The 27,047-nt window shown below is 39.0% G+C and overlaps 1 protein-coding gene across 6 annotated transcripts in view; it reads right to left on the minus strand.

Moving 5' to 3' along the window:
- The window catches only part of fastkd3 (FAST kinase domains 3), a 177,612-nt gene that overhangs the window by 108,701 nt on the left and 41,864 nt on the right, over positions 1-27,047 (minus strand). For 5 of the 6 annotated variants that reach the window (XM_031903265.1, NM_001142147.1, XM_012964381.3 and 2 more), the window contains 3 exons: positions 16,172-16,257; positions 8,997-9,171; positions 3,700-3,769 (listed from right to left, as the gene is read on the minus strand). In XM_031903265.1, the coding sequence (XP_031759125.1) occupies positions 3,700-3,769; positions 8,997-9,171; positions 16,172-16,257 (331 nt within the window). The remainder of the gene's footprint in view (positions 1-3,699; positions 3,770-8,996; positions 9,172-16,171; positions 16,258-27,047) is intronic. The other variant, XM_031903267.1, reaches the window with a different exon arrangement.

The following is a 27,047-nucleotide window of genomic DNA, read 5'->3' on the forward strand; positions in this document are numbered from 1 at the left end:
AAAAAAAGCCCACCTCAGTAAAAAAAGGGCGCCAAAAAGGAATAGTGGTAGCCATGGTAACCAAAATAAACAAACTGTAAATAAACATGATCAAAAGCATATAGTAAGGAGAAGGAGCTGGCAAACAAATAGCACAGAATAGAAACACATAAAGCCGGTTTCCGGTTTGCCGGTTTGTTTATTTTGGTTACCATGGCTACCACTATTCCTTTTTGGCGCCCTTTTTTTACTGAAGTGGGCTTTTTAAGCGGGTGGGTTCTCACTGTCTTTTGGTTTTTTCCCTGAGGAAGAGCACAGTTAGTGCTCGAAACGTTGGATCTCTTTTCTTAAATAAACTTATTATATTTTTGCCAAGTCCAGGTCTGTGCAGCTCATTCTCTTGCTTTATATTTTTTTGCTAGCACCCTGGGCATTTGAATCTCAATAGGGTGTGCTCCGTTTGTTCCTGATATATATATATATTTCAATCCAAATGGTGTCCGCACTCCAAGGCTCAATATTCCGCGGGGTGCTAGCCAAAATTATGTGTGTATAGAAAATAATCATCTGTGGCCAGCACACCCTTCAATGTTTTATCAAAAAAAATTTTTATTGTAGATATATTGTTAAAACTATTGTTATCTATATATCTATCTATTATACAGTGGATATAAAAAGTCTACACACCCCTGATAAAATATGTTAGGCTCCTGTGCTGTACAAAAATGAGACAAAGATAAATCATTTCAGAACTTTTTCCACCTTTAATGTGACCTATAAACTGTACCACTCAATTGAAAAACAAACTGAAATCTTTTAGGTGGAGGGAAGAAAACCAAAAAAACTAAAATAATGTGGTTGCATAAGTGTGCACACCCTTAAACTAATACTTTGTTGAAGCACCTTTTGATTTTATTACAGCACTCAGTCTTTTTGGGTATGAGTTTATCAGCATGGCACATTTTGACTTTGCAAGATTTGCCCACTCTTCTTTGCAGAAACACTCCAAATCTGTCAGATTGCGAGGGCATCTCCTGTGCACAGCCCTCTTCAGATCACCCCACAGGATTTTCAATCGGATTCAGGCCTGGGCTCTGGCTGGGCCATTCCAAAACTTTAATCTTCTTCCGGTGAATCCATTCCTTTGTTGATTTGGATGTATGCTTTGGGTCGTTGTCATGCTGAAAGATGAAGTTCCTCCTTATGTTCAGCTTTCTAGCAGAAGCCTGAAGGTTTTGTGCCAATATTGACTGGTATTTGGAACTGTTCATAATTCTCTCTATCTTAAATAAGGCCCCAGAAAAACAGCCCCAAAGCATGATGCTGCCACCACCATGCTTCACTGTGGGTATGGTGTTCTTTTGGTGATGTGCAGTATTGGTTTTGCGCTAAACTAAATATTTTTTGGAATTATGGGCAAAAAGTTCAACCTTGGTTTCATCAGACCATAACACCTTTTTCCACATGCTTTTGAGAGACTTCAGATGAGTTTTTGCAAAATGTAGCCTGGCTTGGATGTTTTTCTTCATAAGAAAAAACTTTCGTCTTGCCACTCCACCCCATAGCCCAGACACATGAAGAATACGGGAGATTGTTGTCACATGTACCACACAGCCAGTACTTGTCAGATATTCCTGCAGCTCCTTTAATGTTGCTGTATGCCTCTTGGTAGCCTCCCTGACCAGTTTTCTTCTCGTCTTTTCATCAATTTTGGAGGGACGTCCAGTTCTTGGTAATGTCACTGTTGTGCCATATTTCTCCACTTCATGATGACTGTCTTCACTGTGTTCCATGGTATATCTAATGCCTTGGAAATTCTTTTGTACCCTTCTCCTGACTGATATCTTTTAACAATGAGATCCCTCTGATGCTTTGAAAGCTCTCTGGGGACCATGGCTTTTGCTGTGGGATGCGACTAAAAAAATGTCAGGAAAGACCAACTAGAGCAGCTGAACTTTTTTTGGGGTTAATCAGAGGCACTTTAAATGATGGCAGGTGTATGCTGACTCCTATTTAACATGATTTTGAATGTGATTGCTTAATTCTGAACACAGCTGCATCCCCAGTTAGAAGAGTGTGTGCACACTTATGCAACCACATTATTTTAGTTTTTTTGGTTTTCTTTCCTCCACCTAAAAGATTTCAGTTTGTTTTTCAATTGAGTGGTATAGTTTATAGGTCACATATATATAGAAAATAATCATCTGTGGCCAGCACACCCTTCAATGTTTTATAAAAATTTTTTTATTGTAGATATATTGTTAAAACCAACGTTTCGGTCCTTATTAGGACCTTTCTCAAGGATATTATATATATATATATATATATATATATATATATAAAAACGATTATTAAAAAAATTATATTCTATTTTATTTTTTTTACACAGATATAACAGATTGAAAGAAAACAATGATAGTCCGTGTACTAGCTGGGGCCAATTCCCCATGTCCCCTAAGCTCACAGTGTAATACAAACCCTTCCTCAACTTATTCTATGGTTAAGTAATGGATCCTGGGACTTGAAGGCCCTCGGCTTTCCAGAAAATAAGTGCACCACCCACTACTGAAAGCCTTCAAATACTGTTAATCTGTGAATTGTGTAAAAGAAACTATGCCCTTGATAGCTAGATAGCTTTAAAGAAAACTCTGCAGTGCCAACCTGTGAAGTTCTGAGCTGGGAGAACATATTAAAGATGTCTATATAGTTTAATTGTTGACTGTGACCAGGGCTATTTCTAGGGATGCACCGAATCCACTATTATAGGATTCGACTGAACCCCGAATTCTTAACAAAAGATTTGCCTGAATACCGAACCAAATCCAAATCCTAATTTGCACATGCAAATAAACAAAGCAATAAAAAAATTTCAACTTCCGTATTTATGTGACGGAAAGTCACACGATTTTAAGGATTCTGATTCGGTCAGGACTATGGATTTGGTCAAATCTGAATCCTGCTGAAATTGGCCGAATCCCGAAACGAAACCTGGATTCAGTGCATCTTTAGAAATTTCTGCTGACTATCTGCTCTGGAGTACAATACATTACCAGTATTAACCCAGTTATGTTCTAATTTCAGAAACATAACAGGTTATTCTGTCAATAGCACTAAGGTAACAAATAGTATAGGACCTATTATCCAGAATAAGGGATCTTTATGTAATTTGGATCTCCATACCTTAAGTCTGCTAAAAATCATTTAAATATTAAATAACCCCAATAGGATTGTTTTGTCTCCAATAAGGATTAATATTAAATAAACCCAATAGGATTGTTTTGCCTCCAATAAGGATTAATTGTATCTTAGTTGGGATCAAGTACAAGCTACTGTTTTATAATTACAAAGAAAAGGGATTATTTTTAAAAATTAGAATTATTTGCATATAATGGAGCCCATGGGAGACGGCCTTTCCATAATTTTAAACTTTCTGGATAAAGGGTTTTTGGATAATGGATCCCATACCTGTACATTGTAACCCTTGTGGGCATGGTTCATGTTTACCTATTGTACTACTTTATAAATAGAGGCAACAATAACGCATACAATTATTGCTCATTATCTGCTAATGAAGCAAAATGATCTTTCTTGTAGCTGCAAATATAATCACAGCTTCTCTCATTTTTATAACAAAATCTAAACAATACATCTGTTCATTCTATATAAATTAGAAAATACAAACATGGTACCAGCTCATTCTAAATAAGGTAACATGCAAACCTTCTGTGAACCTCTTCATGGCTGGAGGCTGCTAACACGAACCCTTCTTCATCCAGTTTGATTTCTACATCTAAATGTAAAACAGCATTATATTTCATAAATCAAGTGGATGTCAACACAATTTGCTTAAAATAGCAAATGATTTTAGATTAACATGGGGTAAAAACTTTATAATGAGTGCTTTTAGGTTCTGTTTCATCAGAAGTAACCCCAAGGACCAACAATATAATAATTCTTCATAAGAAAAAGGTTAAGAAAGTAGCCAATGGCCAACAATATTGTCTCAACTTTGCCTACATAAGAAAGAAAGGGGTAAAAAGTAACCTGGATGCACATCAGCAAGCTACCCTAATGATTACAACTGAAATGCATTAAACTAACTAATTTCTACCATGCTTTACAGAGATAATACATCATCATCAAAATCTAAGGCCCTATAAGAGTCATACACACTATGGTCCAATTTAGTCAGAGGTCAATTAACCTGTCCGTACATCTTTGATGTCTAAAAGAAAACCAGAGTACCTGGAGGAAACCTATGCAGACACAGGAAGAACATACAAACTCCTTGCAAGTGTCCTTGCTGGGATCAAACTCAGGACCCCAGTGGTGCACTGCAGAACTGCTTACCAATAAGCCACCATACTGTCCACTAGCAGATGAACAGAAGACTGTTGGGGAGTTACCTAATCCGGTGTTTAGAGAACTGCAAGGAACACTAGCATTTTGTTGTGACTCAAATTGGACTCCTTGATCCACATAAATAGGTGCTACTAATTATTTACAGAGACTAGAGTGGCAATATTTTGCACCATACTGAAATTCATCCTGATTTTCTTTAGCATTTTAATGATAATACATTGCAGTATTCTTGAAGGCAATTATATATTATATATAGACCGCTAGAGGGGAATGTTGTCAGGGGCTTGGTCAAATTTTGGCCCAGACGCTTCTGTAACAAGCAATGACCACACAGACCAGTTTGGCTGTGGCAGCCAGCTGTGTAGGGTTTAAACTTAACCCTTACTGTAATTTCAGCTGTGACGATTCAAATGAAACAAATAGTTTCCCCTTGACAAAGGACTGTGTTCTGAAACATTGGGGTTTTCTCAATTCACACGTGCCTGCTTTTTCTGTATATTGCATTTGTCCAACTGGTGGTATGTATATTATGCATTGTAATTGTATTTACTGTTCTGTGAATTTTTTCCATATAAAGAGCATTATACGTTAAACATACCATTTGCTGCCTTTTGTGGTTAGTTGGTGTGCATTGAGTAATTGATTGATTATGATTCAAAAGCCCCACAGGGGCTGTTCGTCTTTGGTCCAACAGCCCCTATACCCGTTGTTGTAATTCAATTGTTTGGCCCTAGGGCATATCAAGAGAAGATCCCCTCGTTTGGAGACTTTGCCAAATGAGCAGGTCTTACTGTGTGTGACCACCTTTAGAGTCATTATATGGTTTAACTACAGACATCTGATAAAAAAAGGTCCTCCGTAAAGGATTGCTTGGTTTCAGGAGAAATCTGTGCAATCTTATGCATTTTTTTTTTACTAATTTACATTTTTTTTATTGAATTTACATAAAACACTGATAGGGATGGTGAGTGTAAATTGGGGAGGGTGGTGAGAAGAGGAGAGATAAGGTGGGGCATATAAGCCAAGCACAGACATAAAATTTACCGCTCAAGACAGAGGATCTAAAGAATAAGTGTGTCCAGACGTTGGCCAAGCTCAGCCTTTCTATATCTTAAGACATAACATGGGAAACCAGCGCAAGGGCAGCAGAGTGAAGTAAATCACTGACAACTGATCTAAAAAAATAGTTTAATAAAAGCAGCAACAAGGGACATTAGAGGATTTGACAGGCTTTCTCATTATTTTAAGTGAACTGAGAACATTTTTTATAGACACATAGGAAAGTGGATCTGCTGTAATGAGCACAGCCCTGTAGCTTCATTGACTGTCCTAGCATCAGCCTATGTGGAGCTATCTGGAGTGGATAATGGTGTGAAAATGCATACATTCACATTTTCGTGGTAATATCTGCTCCATGTAGCTCCACATGGGACATTGCTAGGCTGTCAATTGATTCAAGAGCAGATCTGCTTTCCACCATGTCTATAAAAAAACACCTGTATGTATGTATAATGTATTTATTTATAAAGCGGTACAAGGATATGCAGCGCTGTACAATCTTACAATATACAAAATTACACACAGGGAGGGACAAGTGTTATAATAAATACAATATATAGTATGAGACACAGAAGAAAGGAGGTCCATGCCCAATAGAGCTTACAATCTAAGTGGTCTGGAAGATAAGAGTGCACAAGATATGGGCATTTGCCCTTGAGAGCAAGACTAGACAATATAATATTTTAGTGCTACAGAAGGTAGCATCTGAATTTTTTCTTAAAGAGTGAGTGTTCCCTACAGAGGAATTCAGGGATAGAGTTCCAGAGGTAAGGAGCAGCAAGATAGAAAGTTTAAGACAACGCTTATTTTCCATATTTAACTCACTTCTTCATTCTTTACCTAATGAATCGTGCATCTGAACATACCCCCCAGGACTTCTGGCTTCTGGTACTTTCCCCTCTCAATTCAAACAAGCCTGTTTCAAACCTATGGCTACACTGGACCAGCCCTGTCTAACTATTGTCCGGTCTCTCCTACCCCTAGCCTCCACACCTATTGCTCACTCTTGTCTTAAACTTTCTATCTTGCTGCTCCTTACCTCTGGAATTCCTCTGTAGGGAACACTCACTCTTTAAGAAAAAATTCAGATGCTACCTTCTGGAGCACTAAAACATTATTTTGTCTAGTCTTGCTCTTAAGGGCAAAAGTCTACCTTTTAGAGCACTAGAACATATCTTGTCGGGTCCAGTTCTGGCACTTCATCATTTAATTGTTTGCCCATACAAGTCGATATACATCCTAGGGGTGGTGACATTGGTAAAAACCTTTTGTGAAGGGAAGCTTTTTGGATTAATGAATTAAGGCAAGTCTCAAACCTATGTACACTTTCTCCTTTGATTTTTGTCTGTATGTTATCCACTTGCTTAGATTGTAAACTCTATTGGACAGGGACCTCCTTCTTACCACGCCTTTTAGCACATAATTTTTTACTATTCTTGTTATCTTTTATTATGCTTAACTTCCTTTGAGTACTTTTCTGTACTGTAAAATTGTACTGCACTACATATTTATGTAGCACTTTATAAATCAAGTTATACATACATATATACACATACAATTGACCAAATAAAAAGAAAACTAAGGACAAGGGCATAGGGGGCAGACTGTCATCCTGTGCAAAAGCAGGCTGCCTCGTGTGCCCCATATTACTAGGAGTCTATCTGTTTAGGTGGCCATACACGTTACAATTATGATCTTTCCCAAGACCAATGATTGTAGGAAAGATTGTTCGTCCACTCTACTAAGGCAGAGCTAAAGCGGCACATATGCAGGTAAAAACAAAGGAATTCTTTACCCCTATCTGACGATTTAGCATTAACGTTACAATGTTCAGGCTCCTTCAAAGGCCCTGATCAAAATCCCAGACCAGCCCATCTGACGAGGCGATCAATATCCATGGCTTTTACCAATATTGATCTCCTCGTCTCTAACCAATATTGGCGCGTGTATGGCCACTTTTAGATGCTGGCCAAACATCACAGTTTCTTAGAACAGTGATGTCCAACTGGTGGCCCGTGACCCCCCCCCCGTGTGGCCCCCACCTGTCTGGCTGCTGTGACTGCTTACCTTTGAGTAAGCTTTAAATGGTATCAGTACTGAGATTTACTGGCCAGAAAAATTCTGGCCCTTAGTACCACAGAAGTTGTACAGCACTGTCTTAGAACACAGCAAGCATGACAGATAGTGCCTGACAGTTCTATCTGTATTATTGGTACTATAACAGAAATGTCTTGGCCTGAAAAATAAGAAAGGTGGAGCTGGTTTAGGTGTCTATATCTAAAGGGTCTTTTGTTAAAGGAAAAGTAACACTAAAAAATTTTTAAGTAAAAAATCTATTCTACCCTGCCCCAATAATTTCCCTATCCTGCAAACCATTTAGTATTTTGAATGCCTTTTTATAAAATGCTTGTTGAAACTTGGCTTCCGGTCATTTGAACAAAGGAAATATGGCGATGCAGGTGAAGCATCCATTATGCGGCGATCGATTGATCGAGCCTAGCCTTCCTTCTGTATAGGAAGGAGTCAGGCTAGGCTTGATCAATCAATCGCCGCATAGTGGATGCTTCCCATGCATCGCCTTTGTTCAAATGACCCGAAGCCAAGTTTTAACAGGTATTTTCTAAAAAAGAGCTCAAAATACTTAATGGTTTGCAGGATAGGGCAATTATTGGAGCAGGGAAGAATAGATTTTTTTACTTAAAAATTTTTAGTGTTACTTTTCCTTTAACAAAAGAGGCAAACTTGTTGCGAATGAATTGTGGCAAAAATTTATATTTGAATGTTGATAAATTGGCCCCTTAGAGTCTTTGTTGTCCAACTGTATATTTGTTACATTAACTGCCCAGACATTACTATTGCTAAGTTAAATATCTGGATAATTAAAATTCCATATTAGCACTTGTAGCCTTTTGTATTTGCAACAGGAACTAAGTTTCTTCCTCTTCATTAGCTTGAAGGGGTCTATAGGATAGCCCCTACAATTAATTTGTCTGACACTTTACAATATGTGAAAAGTTTGAGCCATAAGGCTTCAGTTGCCTTATTTTCCCCAGTCACTTTTTCTTTTATTTTGGGTTTATATTGCTTAACAAACACACACCCCTCCCACTTTTCTATTTCCCTTGTCCCCCTGAAACAAAATACAGTCTCCTATATTTACCACCAAGTCATTTTACTCATTTAGCCCTGGTTTAGCAATGCCAATTAAAATTTCCCTACAGTTCCAAAACCCTCAGCTTTCCAACTTCATTAGCCAGGCTTTTAGCATTTGTAAACATACACTGTACAAAAGTACATTAATACTTAAATACAGCTTGTAATTTGAGAACTTAATGTTATCACTGCCATTACCACAATAAAAATGTAGCCTTATAGAGCAATGGTTTTTGGCTGCCAGGGTCAATGACCCCCCATTTGAAAGCTGGAAAGTGGCAGAAGGTGGCAAATAATTCAAAACATAAAAAAAAAATAATTAGAAAACCAATTGCAAAGTTGCTAGGAATAGGGCAATCTATAGAATACCAAAAGTTAAAGTAAAAGTGAAAGTAAAGTGAACCACTCCTTTAAGTAACCTATAAAAGAAATATTTTATTTACCTAATGTGTAACAGTAAGGAGACAGTACATGCGATGCAAAGTACATTCGTGCCCCTAAGAGGTCAATGAGACCAGACTTGACTCTATTATAAAGATGTACATCAACCATGGTTTCTAGCGACTGTCCAGATGCAGAGAAAGATTTTACTCTGTACTTTGGAAGAAGTCTTGGGCCCTAAAAAAAGAGAACAAAGGAAAAAAAGAATTTTTGAAATTAGACCAAAACTTTAGACCACATGCCACTTCTGGATTGGACAAAATGTTATATACCATCAAATGATCTCTAAAGTTAATAAATGTATAGTATCTATTTTCAGATAGAAATATGTAAATTTCATATTTTTATATATAACTGTAGTTCATTATTAGGCACAAAAAAAGTGATAACCATAATCTGCTATGTTCCCCCAACCCATTCGGCAACAAGCCGAGGGGGTTGGGGGGGGGATGGTCCTGGGATGGTCCAAGGATTCATTATTGTCAAGCCGTTTGGACTGTGAATTCAATATCTGCATAAGAACTATATTCTTACCTTACACAAGGTGATTTTGAACTGTGTTTTTCTTTGCCAAGAATCCAGTTTGAGCTGGCTTGCAGCCCCAGCTCTAAGGCCCAGGCTGCTTACAAACAAAGTATCAATACCTACAGAGCTGAGCTTTGGCAGATTTCCAAGACACTAAACTGCAGCACTTGTCATGTCTGACAGAGATTCCACTGAGCCTGCATTTGCTCATGATAAAGCAGACACCTTGCTTCATTCTGCACGTCCAGTTAGGGCCGCTCATCCATCCTTGAAAGCAAGGGAGGCTTATGAAGCAAATAAGAAAGAGATAGCTGATAACCTGATTGCATTATGGGAGAAAACTTTAAGTTGTATAACAGCCGCTAATGAAACTAGCAACAACACTGAGCAACTGAACGCCGCCCTCTCAAGGGTTAAGAAGGCATTTGAGAATTATAAAAGACTTTCTGAAAAGTACTCTTCCCTTTTGTCACGTTCCAACATGGAGGAAGCTTCACTAGAATTAAAAGACTTTACTTCTACTGAGCATCAGAGACATAGCACATATCTTGAAGCAAAGGTACAGATAGAGGGTAGATTAGCAGAGCTTCATGAAACTACATCCTGTATATCTGCTTCTTCCAGACACTCAGGAAAATCATCTAGATCTGCCCGCTCACATCATAAATCTTCTTCTAAGTCATTACGGTCCTGCTCTGTAAGGTCATCACTGAGCGACCAAATACTCAGAGCTCGCCAAAAGGTTGCAGTAGCCCAGGTTCAAGTCACCTGTTCTGAAAGAGAAGCAGCCGTCAAGGCAGAAGCAAAACGCATTCAAGCAGAAACAGAGGCCCATCTAGAAATACTTCAGAAGAAAAGAGAAAAGGAAGTAGCCTTAGCGGAATTATCTGTGTTGGAACAAGCCCTGTTGGAAGAAGAAGGAGCGTCTTATCCTAGCTTGACCGCCTGTCAAGACCCTGTTGAAAGGACCCTACAATTTGTCTTGACCCAGAACCATAATGATACAGTCCCGCCTACGATTGCAGAGCCATCTCATAATCCTCTAGCAAGCCAGTATGCACCTCCCAACACAGACACTCTACTACTACCGCATGCCACAAAATCAAGTGTACCAACCTATCCAGCTTATGTGCCACCACAACCCCTTGTGAGTAGAGATTACAAGGGCACAGCAGAAGACTTCAGAGTGAACTCTATGCCTCCTGTAATACAGCTTTCTTCAACTTCAAATGCACAAGGACCTTCAGACGCCAGACCCTTGCCTGGACTGAACCCATCTGCTGTACCTTTCCCTCCAAATACTGGCCAGTATCGGATACCAACCTTGATCAAAGATGGTGCACCATCAGTACTTCCTGTGGGTGTAAAAACTGAAAGCACCAACATTGCCGAGTTCAAAAAGTATATGATGCGGCGAGAGTTGATTGCTACCGGACTGTCTAGATTTGATGACCGCCCAGAGAACTATAGGAGTTGGAGATCTACGTTTAAGACAGTAACCAAGAACTTGGATTTTGAACCCCAAGCAGAACTTGACTTACTAATAAAGTGGTTGGGGCAACAATCTTCAGAACAAGTAAAGAGACTTAAATCTGTCTACATTCATACCTTTGAAGCAGACCTTGATGCTGCCTGGGAACGTTTGGAACAAGACTATGGGAGCCCAGAAGTCATTGAATCTGCCTTATTCCAGAGACTAAAAGACTTTCCTAAGATCTCCGTTAAGGACAATCATAAGCTTAGAGACTTAGGTGACCTTCTTCTTGAACTTGAAATTGCTAAGTCAGATCCTAGTTTGCCAGGTCTTAGCTATTTAGACACTGCTCAGGGCGTAAATCCTATTGTAGCAATGCTGCCTAATTATCTCCAGGGGAAGTGGACTAGCGTAGGATCAAAGTATAAATATGAACACCATGTCTCTTTGCCACCCTTTTCTTACTTTGCAGAGTTCGTGAGGAAGATCGCAAGATCCATGAACGACCCAAGCTTCTCGTATTCAGATACAACCACCCTTCCTTCAACTACTTCAAGGGGTATTGCCACCAACAGTAAATTCAAGGACTCAAGACATCCTATTTCTGTGAGAAAGACCGCAATCACATCCAATGTTTTGGCTACAGACACTAGATTACAAGATACCAAGGCGAGTAATCTTGATCAACAGTGTCCCATTCATGATGCACCACATTCTCTCTTCATATGTCGTGCATTCAGGGGCAAGCCTATCGAAGAGCGCATGACATATCTCAAGGAACATAATATCCGTTTCAAGTGTTGCACATCCTCCGATCATTTAGCTAGAGACTGTAAGAACACCGTCAGATGTTCTCTGTGTAACAGTGCCAAGCATGTGGACGCTCTTCATTCAGACTCATACAAAAGGAAACCTCCGCCTGGCAGCAACCCCAAGACTACATCAGATGATGGCGGGGAGAGAACTAAGCAAAATGCCAACCCTGTAACCACAAGATGTACAGAGGTGTGTGGAGAAGGGCTTCATAGCAAGTCTTGCAGCAAGATATGCCTCGTTAGGGTTTTTCCTGAAGGATGCCCACAAAATGCCATAAAAATGTATGTTATACTCGACAATCAGAGCAATTGCTCATTAGCCAGTACAGAATTCTTTGACTTATTCAAGATTCATGGAGAGACCTGGTCCTACACCTTGCAGACATGTGCAGGACAAGTCAGCACTTCTGGAAGAAGAGCCCAAGGCTTCATAGTGGCATCAGAATATGAGAACATAGAGTTTCCTCTACCAACGCTAATCGAATGTGATCAGCTACCGAATAACAGAGAAGAGATCCCCACACCTGAGGTTGCACGTCATCACCCTCATTTGAATTACATTGCTGATTACATTCCATCACTTAACAAGGACGCGAAGATCATGATTCTTCTAGGGAGAGACATTCCCAGAGTTCATAAAATAAGAGAGTTATGTAATAGTCCAGATGATGCTCCTCATGCCCAGAAACTCGATCTTGGATGGGTGATAATAGGAGAAGCCTGTCTAGATCGATCGTACAAGCACTTGGATGTAGCTTCCTACAAAACCAATGTGGAGGGATCAGAACGTACCTATCGGTCGATGAAATGTCCATTCATGTGAAGGAAAGACTTGATTTCAAATCTGAAGCTCCATGTCAAGCATTCCAAGGTATTGCCTGCAAGTTAACTTCTCACATGGACCTTGGTGAGTCAGTGTACCAGACTACTTGTGATGACAACAAGATTGCCCCTTCAGTCGAAGACAGGGAATTCATCAAGATTATGAATGAAGAGTTCGTCAAGGACAACTCCAACAGTTGGGTAGCTCCATTACCCTTCCGGTTACCAAGGCTTACTCTCCCTAACAATCGAGAACAAGCTTAAGCCAGATTTGCTGCACTTAAGAGAACCCTCCGCAGCAAGCCTGAGATGCAAGAGCACTTTCTGGCATTCATGCAGAAGATTTTAGATAACCATCATGCTGAGCCAGCACCAGACCTTAAGGAAGGTGAAGAACGCTGGTACCTTCCATCCTTTGGAGTTTACCATCCTCGCAAACCAGGGCAAATCAGAATCGTTTTTGACTCAAGTGCTCAATTCAAGGGAACCTCTTTGAATAATGTACTTCTAACTGGTCCAAATTTAACGAACAACCTTGTAGGAGTGTTGATGCGGTTCAGGAAGGAACCTGTTGCTGTGACAGCCGACATCCAACAAATGTTTCACTGTTTCATAGTCAGAGAGGACCACAGAAACTTTCTCAGATTCTTGTGGCACCTCAACAATGACATTAACGATCAGGTGATAGACTATCGTATGAGAGTCCATGTTTTCGGCAATAGTCCATCTCCTGCCGTGGCAACTTATGGACTAAGAAGAACAACACAGGAAGGTGAAAAGGAATTTGGATCTGATACCAGGCAATTCATTGAAAGAGATTTCTATGTAGACGATGGCCTGAAATCCTTCTCAACATCTGAAGAAGCCATCAATCTGATAAAAAGAACTCAACAGGTCCTGTTGACTGCTAACTTAAGGCTTCATAAGATTGCATCTAATAGCCGTGAAGTAATGAAGGCTTTCAATCCAGAAGAACACGCTAAAGATTTGAAAGACCTGGTCTTGGGAGTAGATGCCCTACCCACACAAAGGAGTCTCGGTCTTCTCTGGAATGTAACTTCAGACACATTTACATTTCAGGTCTCAGACACTGAGAAGCCATTCACGAGACAAGGAGTCCTGTCAACTGTCAATAGCCTTTACGATCCCCTAGGCATAGTAACTCCAATTACCGTCCAAGGGCGATCCATACTTCGTCAGCTTACAGAGAGAGTGACAGATTGGGATGCCCCTTTGCCAGTAGACCTGCTGCCTAAATGGGAGAAGTGGAGAAACTCCTTGAAGGTTCTGGAAGAACTTAACATCCCACGCTGCTATTCACCCACTTCACTTTCAAGAAATCCACATCTTTTGTGATGCATCCACAGAGGCTATAGCGGCTGTGGCTTATCTCAAGATCATAGATCCTTCTGGAAGATCCCATGTCGGTTTCCTACTAGGAAGAGCCAAGTTAGCTCCAAAAGATTACAATTGTGTGAGTCATATTCTACAAGTCCAGTCAGACGTCACCTCGTCATGGATGGCATACCTGCAAAGAGTCACCTAATACATTAGACTTGAGAAAGCTAGTTAGCATTTTACTGCATGCAATGTAATAGTATGTAGGAAAAATAATTGTGTAGTGGTATCTCACGATACCAGGCGGGGAGTGTGCTGTCACGCAGCTTTTACTGCCTAGCAGTTGTTATTATATGTTATTGTTATAATGTTATTGGTATCATCCGTTCACCCCTGATGTTTCTTGCAAGATAGTTGCTCCCGCCCTCCATTTTGTTGCTGTAACTCCCTTTTTGTTTAGTATGTTATGAATGGATTGCAGTGTGTAAGCTGTGTATCTTCATTACAAATTTACCTATGGAAAAGTCTCTATGTTATACCCTTGCTACCTTAAAGCATAAATAAGCATTGGAAAACACCTCTGGAGTCTTTATTCATTGAGTAAGCTATCTGTTAAGGTGATCATTCAACCTGCTGCACTCATCCTCACAGACTGGGTCTACACTGGGCTTGTGGCAGGTACAACCGATGCTGAACAGAACACAACTGGTTAATACATTTGTCAACAGAGGCTATCCCAAGCAATTGGTAGAAGAAGTGGACAATAGAAGTAGATCGAGAACAAATGTTGATACAAGAGGATAAAACCCATAAAGATCGGGGAGGGGTTGGAGAAGTATATTATGTAAAACAAAATAACCCCAATAGCACACGGATTAAAGAAACCATTTTGAAACATTGGGATGTGATTTATACAGATGAATAGTTAAGACCAAAAATATGTAAGAAGCCCAGGTTTAGCTATTCAAGGGCAAAAAAATTGAGAGAACTATTGAGCCCCTCAGATCTGACAGACAAGTATAAAAAACAAAATTAGGTCCACTTTTTGAGTCCATGCCCTGGAGTATACAGATGCACAGGGTGTTTAATGTGCAGTAGTCTCATTGTAGGTATGTACTTTATGCATCCACATACGGATAAAAAATATAAAATCAGGCAGCGGATGACATGCAAGACTGCCATAGTGATTTACATAATAAAGTGCCCATGTGGGTTGCTTTATTGTGGTAAAACAATAAGGCAACTAAAAGAGAGGATAGGCATGCATCGAGCTAGCATCAGGGAGGCTTTAGATCCAGAAAGGCTGAAGCAACACATGATGCTTCATCATTTAAATTGTTTGCCCATACAAGTCGATATACATCCTAGAGGTGGTGACAGTGGTAAAAACCTTTTGTGAAGGGAAGCTTTTTGGATTAATGAATTAAACCGTTAGTCCACAAAGCCTAAATGAGCAACAAAATCTGAGTTGCTTTTTGAGTTAAAGAGCCATAGGATTGCTTTAGCTTCTAGATGCAGATGGTCAATTTGTAGGAATCATTGCATGAGATGTTTTGTAGATTTTTTTCTAAATAGCGTTGAGAAATTGGTTATGAGAACATATCTGAGTAATGGTACATAGTGTTGAGGATAGGTTATAAAATGTACCCCTTTTTTTCTATTAGATTTTTATTGAATGGATTTAATAATGGACACTATATGAGTTTTTATGATGCACAGGTGACACTGTTGGTGACAGACTTAGACATAATGAACAGAAATGGTTAATAGTGCTATTAACCCCCTCAAAAATTAAAAATTAGTTTACAAATAAAATAATGAAATTGCTAAATAAATTACTTGCAATGCACACTGTGTAATATCATATTAAAAATTACATCATTAGAATCCCCAAAAGCGGCATTTTGGCTCTTAAAGGGTCAGGTACCAAAACTACAGAATCTTATTTGATAAACACAATTAATTGTGAATTTGAATTTACAAAAAATATTGGTAAAATATACTTATTACTCAGCATGCATCATTATGGTAAAAAATGATTTGCAAGGCACACATTATAATATCATATTAAAAACTGCACCATTAAAATCTTACAACTTATTACATCTTTCAAAAACAATTCACAGCTCATGAACTGTATTGTGTATATTGTTTGTTACACCACACAATTTAAAAGTGATATGATTGAAAAATGACCCTATACCTCATAAAACGGGCACTCCAAGCTAACCGTAAGGAACAGCTGGGTCAGCAGAGCTAAGACAAATTTATCCACATTTCCCGATTGATCTAGAATAAAATAAAAGAGTACTATTTTTACACATGTTAAAGGGGTAGTTGGGTTTGTACACCAGTGATATTAAAAGACAATTTGCAATTGGTTTTCAGTTTTTATTTTATGTGGTTTATTGATTATTTAATTTTTTTGTTTAGCAGCACATATCTGGTTTCTTTAGGCCAATCTACCCTCACAAATCAAGCAAAAAAAGCAGACATTCTACAGCATGCTGAAATATAACTTAAAGGGGGTGTTCACCTTCAATGTCCAAATCAATTTAAACCACCAACAATGCTCTCAGCGTGTTAGAAAATCCATATTCCATAAAAAAAGCCATTGTAACAGCTACTTTTTATACAAGTTAAATCAGTTCTTCTTTTGTCCCTCTGATCAGTTTTCTGATGGCAAACAGACTTAGATTTGCTGCACTCTGTCACAGGCACAGGAAACAATGTCAGACTGACAGGAGACACAACCAATAGGAGTTAAGTCTGCTGCCACTACTATGTGTGACATCATATAAGGAAGCAAAAAAAGCTGTAGTGTTTAAAGGGTTTACTGACACCACCCCCAGCACAAAAGTCTGCACAGAAGTGAAGGATCAGTGGAACTATGATTCTGAGGTAAATAAGGGGCATATTTATTAAAGCGCGTAAAATGATTTATACCTTTTTTTTGGCTTTAAACACGGCGTAAACCTAAACTTACGCCATTAATTCCGCCGTTTTTCAGCCGCATCTTTTCCCGCCGTTATTTGCCATCGCGGAAAATAGCACGGGGATCTTATTCATTTACATGCGTACGCCGGTGGCGTAAGCAAATTTTACGCCGTAATCGTCACAGCCCATTCATTTCAATGGTCGGAATTATTGCGTTTTATATGAATTAAATTAGGCATCAAACTGTTCAGTGAACCCCTGGCGTTCAAATTTAGGGTGTTTTATCTTGGTACCTAATGCTATATGGGAGATAAGATGCTGCAAAGTGGAAGTTTTGAGGGGATTTTTGGAAATGTCATTAAAATTGCCAGCTTTAGGAAAGCTTTGTGGCTTGGTACTTTGGAGTAGAAAAACATGGGTACCCATTTTAGATTCGGGGGGTTGTGTCCTTTCCAAAAATATATGACTTTCTGGGGTGAGTGTAATTTTTACTAGCTTTATCCCACATATAATGATGTAAATGTGTTGATTTTGCAGGAGCTGAAATGACAAATGATAGATCATATGGGGGTATGTTCACATTGGGGCCCCTACATGCCACATACTTAGGTAAACCTATACATACTGGGCATCAAACTGTTCAGTGGACCCCTGGCATTCATATTTAGGGTGTTTTATTTGGTTACTTTATGACCTGTAGGAGATAAGATACTATAGACTGGAAGCTTTGAAGTAATTTTTTTAAAAAATCACAAATTTTGATAAAAACCAATAACTTTAGGAAAGCATTGCGACTTGATAGTTTGGAGTAGATAGACAGTTGTGCCTATTCTGTATTCCCCAAAATCTGTTCTTTCCAAAAATGTACAATTTTCTGGGATAAACCTTCTGTTAGTGGAAATTTTGTCCTTGAAATCTAAAGTATGCAGCTTTCTTGAGCAGTGCTTTGGAAATTTGGTAATGTACTGCTGGGAGTTTTTGACCTATACAAGTGACAAATCTCCATAAAACTATATATATTTGGTATTGGCACGTTCAGGAGACATGGGACTTTCCAAATCAGTTGTATATTCGTGCATAAAATAATTTTTGTTTCTAGTATGTGTGTTTATATTATGGAAAATTAGATTTTTTTTGCATTTTTAGACCTTTAGAAGCCTATATCTTGTTACAGAATTGGAATTACACAAAAATTCTACCATATTTTGAAAGCTTAGGTTGTTCTGAAAAAAACGATATATTGTTTTCCTGGGTAAACTAAAAGTCCCCCCGAGGAAAGGCCCCTAAAGTGAAACAGTGCAAAATGTTCAAAAACTGTCTGGCAATACAAGTTCCACTTTGACCAAAACAGCTGGCAGTAAAAGGGTTAATAACGCTGTTTTTAACCAACCAATGAAAACAACTTGAGGAAACTTTAATAAATAACGCCGTTTTTAACCAACCTATAAATGAAAACAATAGCTTGAAGAAATAGAACACGCATGCGCAAAATTACATTCACGCTTTCGCGGTCATCGCCAAAAGAAAGAACGCCGTATACACGGCGGTTTTACGCAATGCAGAAATAGCCGCCAGTACGCAAGTACGCTGAATTTTATGCTGCAAACAGTGGCGTAATTTTCTGTGTTATAACACCGTTTTTACCGCACTTTAATAAATATGCCCCTAAGTGTATCTCTTAACAAAAAATGTGCAGCCTTACTATTTATATGGAAAAGATTGTTCTATTAATGTGAACTGTCAGATTTGTGAATGTTGTCCAAAGGTGAACAACCCCTTTAACATCTTTTAAATAAATGCATATGTGTATAGATATGAAAGTGCATGTCTTTCATATCTATACACACATACAGACACAAAGAAATAAACATTCACACTGAATCAAAATTACATAGATTGTTGCAATATTTAACATTTAGATATTGATTATATTTTTGGTCCCCAAAGGCTACTTATAAATATTAGATTATTATCTGGGCTTATAATGAGCTATGGTGGATAAGCATAGTTACATGCTTTCTTAATAGAGTAAATAATTTAGTATCGTACAGAAGATCCTAGACATATTATTGGATCCATCTAGTGAAGAGTTGCTAGAGCTCAAAGAAGAACTCTGAAGAAGAAATGTATAAACGCTGCCTCTGCAGTTTATAATTATAATAACTAGAAAGGGAAGTTTGAGAACAAACTGAATGGGCTCTGCCCACTTTCTCTGACCATGGACCACAGTTATATAGTAAAAACCACTGTGCAAAGTTTAGGGGCCCTGGTTTTAATAGTGTCTGAATGGCAGCAACTTAAATTTCCCCACCGAAAGTCAACAAGTGACAACAGTGATTGGCGGTTGGTGGCTCCACCCCCTTTTTCTAACCTGGAACTGCAGTTACCCAGTGACTAACTCTGCAAAGTTTAGGGACCCTGGGATTAATAGTTAAAGAACGGCAGCAGTTTAAATTTAAACCAATAAAAGTCAATAGGTGAATTGTGATTGGTGGCTCCGCCCACTTTTTCTAACCTTGAATTGAAGTCCCCCAGTGACAAACAGTGGGCGCCCTGGCATAAATAGTGTGAGAATGGCAGCATTTTAAATTTAAACCAATAAAATTAAAATGGATGAAATCTGATTGGCTGTTAGTGGCCCAACCCACTTTTCCTATTTTTGAACTGCAATCCCCCAGTGACCAACTTTGCAAATTTTGGGGACTCAGGCATAAAAATTGTGAGACTGACAGCATTTTACACTTCCCCCATTGTACCATTACCATAGTAAATAGGTGAAATGTTATTGGCTGTTTATTGGCCCCGCCCACTTTTTTCTAACTTGAAATGGCAAATACCCAGTGACTAACTCTGGAAACTTTAACAACCCTGGAATTAATATTTAAATAATGGCAACAGTTTAAATATAAACCAATGAAATCTAATGGGTGGAAATGAATTTGCTGTTGGTGGCTCCTCCCACTTATTCTAACCCTGAATATGTAGTCATCCAGTCTCTGACTGTGCAAAGTTTGGGAACCCTGACATAAATAGTGTGAGAAAAGCAGAATTTTAAATTTAAACAAAATAAATTCAATAGGTGAAGTCTGATTGGCTGTTGGTGGCTCCACCCACTTTTTAAAACCTAAAAATGCAGTCCCCTAGTGACCCTGGTGTTAATACTGTGAGAATGGCAGCAGGTTGAATTTCCCCTTTGAAAATCAATAGTTAAAATCTGATTGGCTGTTGGTGGCTCCACCCACTTTTTCTAACTCTGAACCGCAGTTACCAGGTGACTAGCTCTGCAAAGTTTGGAGACCTTAGTATTAATATTTAAAGAATGGCAGCAGTTTAAATTTAAACATATGAAGTCTATAGGTGAAATCTGATTGGTTGTTGTTGGCCCCGCCCACTTTTCTAAACTTGGAACATAGTTACCCAGTGACAAACTGCAAAGTTTGGGGACCCTGACATTAAACTTCTGAGAATGGCAGCAGTTAAAATTTCCCCACTGAAAACAATGAAAGAAATGTGATTGGCTTCTGGCGGCCCCGCCCATTTTTTCTAACCTTGAGTATGAATTCACACAGTGACTGACTGTGCAAAGTTTGCGAACCCTGACATCAAACCAATAAATTTCAATAGGTGAAATCTGATTGGCTGTTGGTGGCCCCGCCCACTTTCCCCAAAACTAAAACTGCAGTCCTCTAGTGACCAACTGTAAAAAGTTTGGGGACCCTGGGGTTAATACTGTGAGAATGGCAGCAGGTTGAATTTCCCCATGTAAAATCAATAGGTAAAATCTGATTGGCTGTTGGTGGCTCCACCCACTTACAAAACACAAAAAACCTTAAATGCGTAGTCACGCAGTGACTGACTATGCAACGTTTGGGAACCCAGGCAACAAACCAATAAAAATCAATAGGTGAAATCTGAATGGTTGTTGGTGGCTCCCCCCACTTTTCAAAACTAAAACTGCAGTCCCCTAGTGACCAACTGTGAAAAGTTTGGGGACCCTGGTGTTAATTCTGTGAGAATGGCAGCAGATTGAATTTCCCCATTGAAAGTCAATAGGTAAACTCTGATTGGCTGTTGGTGGCTCCGCCCACTTTTTCTTACCTTGAACCACAGTTATCTGGTGCCTAACAATGCAAAGTTTGGGGACCCCGGTGTTATTACTGTGAGAATGGCAGCAGGTTGGATTTCTGCCAAGTCAATAGGTAAAATCTGATTGGCTGTTCACATTTCCCCCGACTTTTGGGCATCCAAAAATCATCATATTTTCATTCAGGCTGACCCCATGACTGTGTGATTAAAGTTTGGGGAGTGTAGTCTCAAAGCTGTAAGATTGGCAGCAGTTTCAATTTTCCCATAAAAGTCAATGGGTAAAATTTGATTGGCTGTTGTTGGCCGCGTAGTAACCCAATAACTGACTCTGGCATCAAACAAATAAAAATCAATAGGTGAAATTTGATTGGCTGTTGGTGACTCCGCCCACTTTTCAAATTGGGGAAAAGTGAGAATGGCAGCAGGTTCAATTTCCACCAAATCAATAGGTAAAATCTGATTGGCTTTTCAAATTGGGGAAAAGTGAGAATGGCAGCAGGTTCAATTTCCACCAAATCAATAGGTAAAATCTGATTGGCTTTTCAAATTGGGGAAAAGTGAGAATGGCAGCAGGTTCAATTTCCACCAAATCAATAGGTAAAATCTGATTGGCTTTTCAAATTGGGGAAAAGTGAGAATGGCAGCAGGTTCAATTTCCACCAAATCAATAGGTAAAATCTGATTGGCTTTTCATAGCTCCGCCCATTTTTGGGCATCCAGCAATCATCATATTTTCATTCAGGCTGACTGTTTCATTCGGGGTGACCCCATTATTATGTTATTCAAGTTTGGGGGATGTAGCTTCAAAGCTGTAAGTACGGCAGCAGTTTGAAAATATTCCCTGTCAAAGTCAATGGGAAAATTGGGGGGTTCGGAGTGGCGCCACAAAAAGACGGGGGGCCGGATCGCTTAGAAAAGCACAAGCAACCTGCTCCGCTATAGGGCGAAGAAGTGTGGGGAGTTTGGGTGTTGTACCCCTAAAACTGTGGGAGGAGTAGCGTTTAGAAAATGGGGGGCGCTAAGAATAAGAAGCGGAAGAAGAAGCGGAAGAATAAGCTTAAGTCGAAGAACAGTATGTTGGGGGTTTTCAACCCAACATAATAATAATAATAATAATAATTAAAATATACTATTTACTCAAAACTTACAACATTCCTCTTTAAGACCTCTTTATGCACCCAATCAAACATAGTGTCTGGGAATCGGAAGAGATGTTTATTAACATTCAATAGAAGACCTGTGTTGACAGATATCGCATATTTTCTGTGTTGTTTCTCCTATGTATAGGTTGGTTTGAAAAACCCGACCTATTGTTCTTCAACTTTAGCTTATTTTTCTGCTTCTTCTTATTATGTTGGTTTGAAAAAAGCTTTTCCTAATACAGTTATAAGGGGTACAACACCCAAACTCAGGGGCGCTCTGCCAAAAATTGGCAGCACCCGGCAAGTTACCAGGGGCTCAAAAATCCGCTCCTGGTAACTTAAAGGGGACATATACCATACATTTTTACAATGCACTAAACCATGAAAAATAATGTAAAATAAAAAAGTGCTTTTATTTTAATACCTTTGGGTTCAAATATGTCCATAACTGCTTGAAAACTGTGTTCTACCCACCCCTTTTGCAAGCTTCCGGTTTAGACTCTCCAGTATGTGGCTGGGAGCTGCTGGCCCTGATCTGCTTCAGTAACAGAGCAGCATCTACTTAAAGTGCAGTGAATATGCATAGGGTGGGTGGGGCTTTGTGATGTTACAGAGCTACAAACAGCCAATCCAATTTTACCTATTCACTTCAATGGGGAAATTAAACCTGCTGCCATTCTCACAGTATTAATGCCAGGGTCACTAGGGGACTGCATTTTTAGGTTTTAAAAAGTGGGTGGAGCCACCAACAGCCAATCAGACTTCACCTATTGAATTTATTTTGTTTAAATTTAAAATTCTGCTTTTCTCACACTATTTATGTCAGGGTTCCCAAACTTTGCACAGTCAGAGACTGGATGACTACATATTCAGGGTTAGAATAAGTGGGAGGAGCCACCAACAGCAAATTCATTTCCACCCATTAGATTCACCCATTAGATAAACATTGGTTTATATTTAAACTGTTGCCATTATTTAAATATTAATTCCAGGGTTGTTAAAGTTTCCAGAGTTAGTCACTGGGTATTTGCCGTTTCAAGTTAGAAAAAAGTGTCCCAAACTTTGCAGCAGTAGTCGCTGCGGTTCATGCTTAGAATAAGTTGGCAGAGCCACCAACATCCAATAATTGATTTCAGTGGGGAAATTTTAACTGCTGCTATTCTCACACGTTAACTTTCCAAACCTTGCAGTTTGTCACTGGGTGACTACCTTTCAAGTTTAAAAAAGTGGATTGAGCCAAAAACAACTAGTCAGATTTCACCTATAGACTTTCATTGGTTTAAATTTAAACTGCTACCATTCTTTAAATATTAATAGTATTTACGCCAGGGTCCCCAAACGCTTCACAGTTTGGCTGTTGGTGGCTCCACCCACTTTCAAACCTATTGACCAACTGTGAAGCGTTTGGGCACCCTGGCATTAATACTATGAGAATGGCAGCAGGTTCAATTTCCCCATTGAAAGTCAATAGGTAAAATCTGACTGTTGGTTGCTCTGCCTACTTTTTTCTAACCTTGAGCCACAGTTATCTTGTGACTAACTCTGCAAAGTTTGGGGACCCTGGTATTAATATTTAAAGAATGGCAGCAGTTTAAATTTAAAACAATGAAAGTCTATAGATTAAATCTGACTGGGTGTTGTTGGCTCCACCCACTTTTATAAACTTTAAAGGTAGTCACCCAGTGACAAACTGTGCAAGGTTTGGGAAGTTAAACATGTGAGAATGGCAGCATTTAAAATTTCCTCACTGAAATCAATTAAAGAAATGTTATTGTGTGTTGATGGGGTTATATTTCATTGGTTTAAATTTAAAAAACAAACAGTCAGTCATTCTCATGCTATTTACACCACGGGCAACTGTGAATCAAGTTTACAAAGTGTAAAAAAGTGACGGAGTCAACAACAGCCAGTCATATTTCCCCCATTAAATGTCTATGGTTTAAATTTAAAATAATGCATTCTCAATACTATTTAGGCAAAGGTCCCCAAACTTTTCAGAGTTGGTCACTGGGGAATTGCAGTTCAAAATAGAAAAAGTGGGCGGAACCACCACCAAGAGCCAATCACATTTTATCAATGGACTTTCAATGGCGTAATGTAAAATTCTGCCAGTCCCATCATTTTTTACGCCAAGGTCCCCAAACTTTACACAGTTGGTTACTGGGTAACTGCAGTTCAAAGATAGAAAATGTGGACGGGTCACCAACAGCCAATCAGATTTCATCCATTGAATTTCATTGGTATAAATTTAAAATGCTGTCATTCTCACACTATTTGTGCCACATTTGTCACAGGGTGACTGAAACTTAAGGTTAGAAAAAGTGGGCACACCTGCTAATCGCCAATCACAATTCACCTACTGATTTTTATTGGTTTAAATTTAAACTGCTGCCATTCTTTAAATACCAATGCCCTAAACTTTGCTGTGTTAGTCACTGCACGCAGTTCAAGGTTAGAAAAAGTGAGCCGCCAACAGCCAGATGTCACTCACTGACTTTCATTGGGGAAATTTAAAGGACAAGTCAACCCAAAATATTTTTTTTACCTAATATAAGGAAACATAATTCTAAGCAAGATTGCAATATTCATCCATTAGACATCTGCAATGGTTTTCAACTTATCTGTATATAACTTCTATTAGAAGTAGTGTTTGCCAGTCCTATTTTTTGCCCTGGTGGCTCTGGCACTTTAAATGATGTAACTCAAGCCAGCAAACTGGCTAACTAACAGTTTTTCTGTCAAAGGCTTTATCTGCCAATGACGTGTCTCATACGTCGTTGGCAGGTAGAGGATACTCTCTGCAGTGGCGAGAGTTTGTAGCGATGACAGCCCCTTGGGCAATGATCATGGGGGCTGTCATGTCGGTCCTGAGACACGATCGTCGCAGGACCAACCTACAAGCAGCAGACATGATCGCATCACCTCTACTGCTTGTTCCTGCTTCCCCCCAGTGCCGCCGCCCACTGACTAGGACTGCAGCATGGAGGACAGAGCAGCGATCCCTGCTTCAGGACAGGTAAGATGTTTTGGTTTTTTGTTTTTTTTTGCTCTTACACACTTACATACATTTACACACACTTACAGCACACAATTTAGCAGCTTTTATTGTTTTTTTCCCTTTTACATATGTACGCACACATGTAAACACTTTATTTTCCATTTTACCATTTTTTTTGGTTTCTTTTCCCTTAAAACTGTATATTTTGACAGCGTGACTATTGGATCAGATATTCTGACCACTAATTACACTGTCGTGTGACTTATTTCGTTATTTCACTGATTTGCACAATTTTTGTGGTTTTATTTCATGTTTATCCCTGTATGTGTTCCTAAACTGTTTTTAGTATAGCTTTGCCATGTGTCACTTTGGTGTACAAAAATAACTTTACCTATTTTGAATTCATCAGAATGTGTACTTTCCAAAAATATATGGTTTTCTGGGGGTCTCTGTATAGTTGGGGGGGGGGTTTACAGCACATAATACGCTGTCAGGGGGCTCTGTGAGTTGGCAGGCGAGAAATCCATATGCAATATTTTCATTTTGGGGTCAGTACATATCGCAGACTTTGGTATATCTATGCATATTAGGCATCAAACTGTTCAGTAGACCTTAGGTGTTCTTATTTGGGTTTTCGATTTATTTCGATTTTCTGAAATGTCATAAAAATCTGCTAACTTAGAAAAGCTTTACGGCTTGGTACTTTGGAGTAGAAAGGCACAAGTACCTATTTTAGATTCCGGGAATGTGTACTTTCCAAAAATATATGACTTTCTTGGGTGAGCGTACATTTTACTAGTTTTATCCCACATATAATGATGTAAATGTGTTGATTTTGCAGGAACTGAAATAACAGAAATGATAGATCATATGGGGGTAAGTTCACATTGGGGCCCCTACATGCCACATACTTAGGTAAACCTATACATATTGGGCATCAAACTGTTCAGTGGACCCCTGGCATTTATATTTAGGGTGTTTTATTTGGTTACTTTATGACCTGTAGGAGATAAGATACTATAGACTGGAAGCTTTGAAGTGATTTTTTTTTTTAAAAATGTCACAAATTTTGATGAAAACCGATAAATTTAGTAAAGCATTGCGACTTGATAGTTTGGAGTAGACAGACAGTTGTGCCTATTCTGGATTCCCCAGAATCTGTTCTTTCCAAAAATGTACAATTTTCTGGGATAAACCTTCTGTTAGTGGAAATTTTGTCCATGAAATCTAAAGTATTCAGCTTTCTGAAGCAGTGCTTTGGAAATTTGGTAGTGTACCGTCGGGAGTTTTTGACGTATATATGTGAGAAATCTCCATAAAACTATATATATTTGGTATTGGCATGTTCAGGAGACATGGGACTTTCCAAATCAGTTGTATTTTTGTGCATGGCATGTGTGTTTATATTATAGAAAATTAGATGTTTTTTTCATTTTAGACATTTAGAAGCCTATATCTTGTTACAGAATTGGAATTACACAACAATTCTATCAAATTTTGAAAGCTTAGGTTGTCCTGAAAAAAACGATATATTGTTCTCCTGGGTAAACTAAGTCCACCCGAGGAAAGGCCCCTAAAGTTAAATAGTGCAAAATGTTCAAAGACTGTCTGACAAGACAAGTTCTGGTTTGACCAAAACGGCTGGCAGTGAAAGGGTTAAACCAGAGTACCCAAACTTTGCATTGTGTTTTTTACTATATAACTGTGGTCCAAGGTTAGAAAAACTGGGTGAAACCAACAATCGCTTCAATCAGATACAAAGGAGAAAACATACAGAAAATACATGACAGAATCTGCCAACGCAGGTCTTCTATTAAATGCAAATAGTGTTGGGGACATTCACTGATGATGCAAATGTTTTGAAGGGACACCCAAGTCAAGGACCAGACTGGGATTCAAAAGAGGCCTTTGTAATA

This window comes from Xenopus tropicalis, chromosome 6 (assembly GCF_000004195.4).
Source record: "Xenopus tropicalis strain Nigerian chromosome 6, UCB_Xtro_10.0, whole genome shotgun sequence".
Lineage (NCBI taxonomy): Eukaryota > Metazoa > Chordata > Amphibia > Anura > Pipidae > Xenopus > Xenopus tropicalis.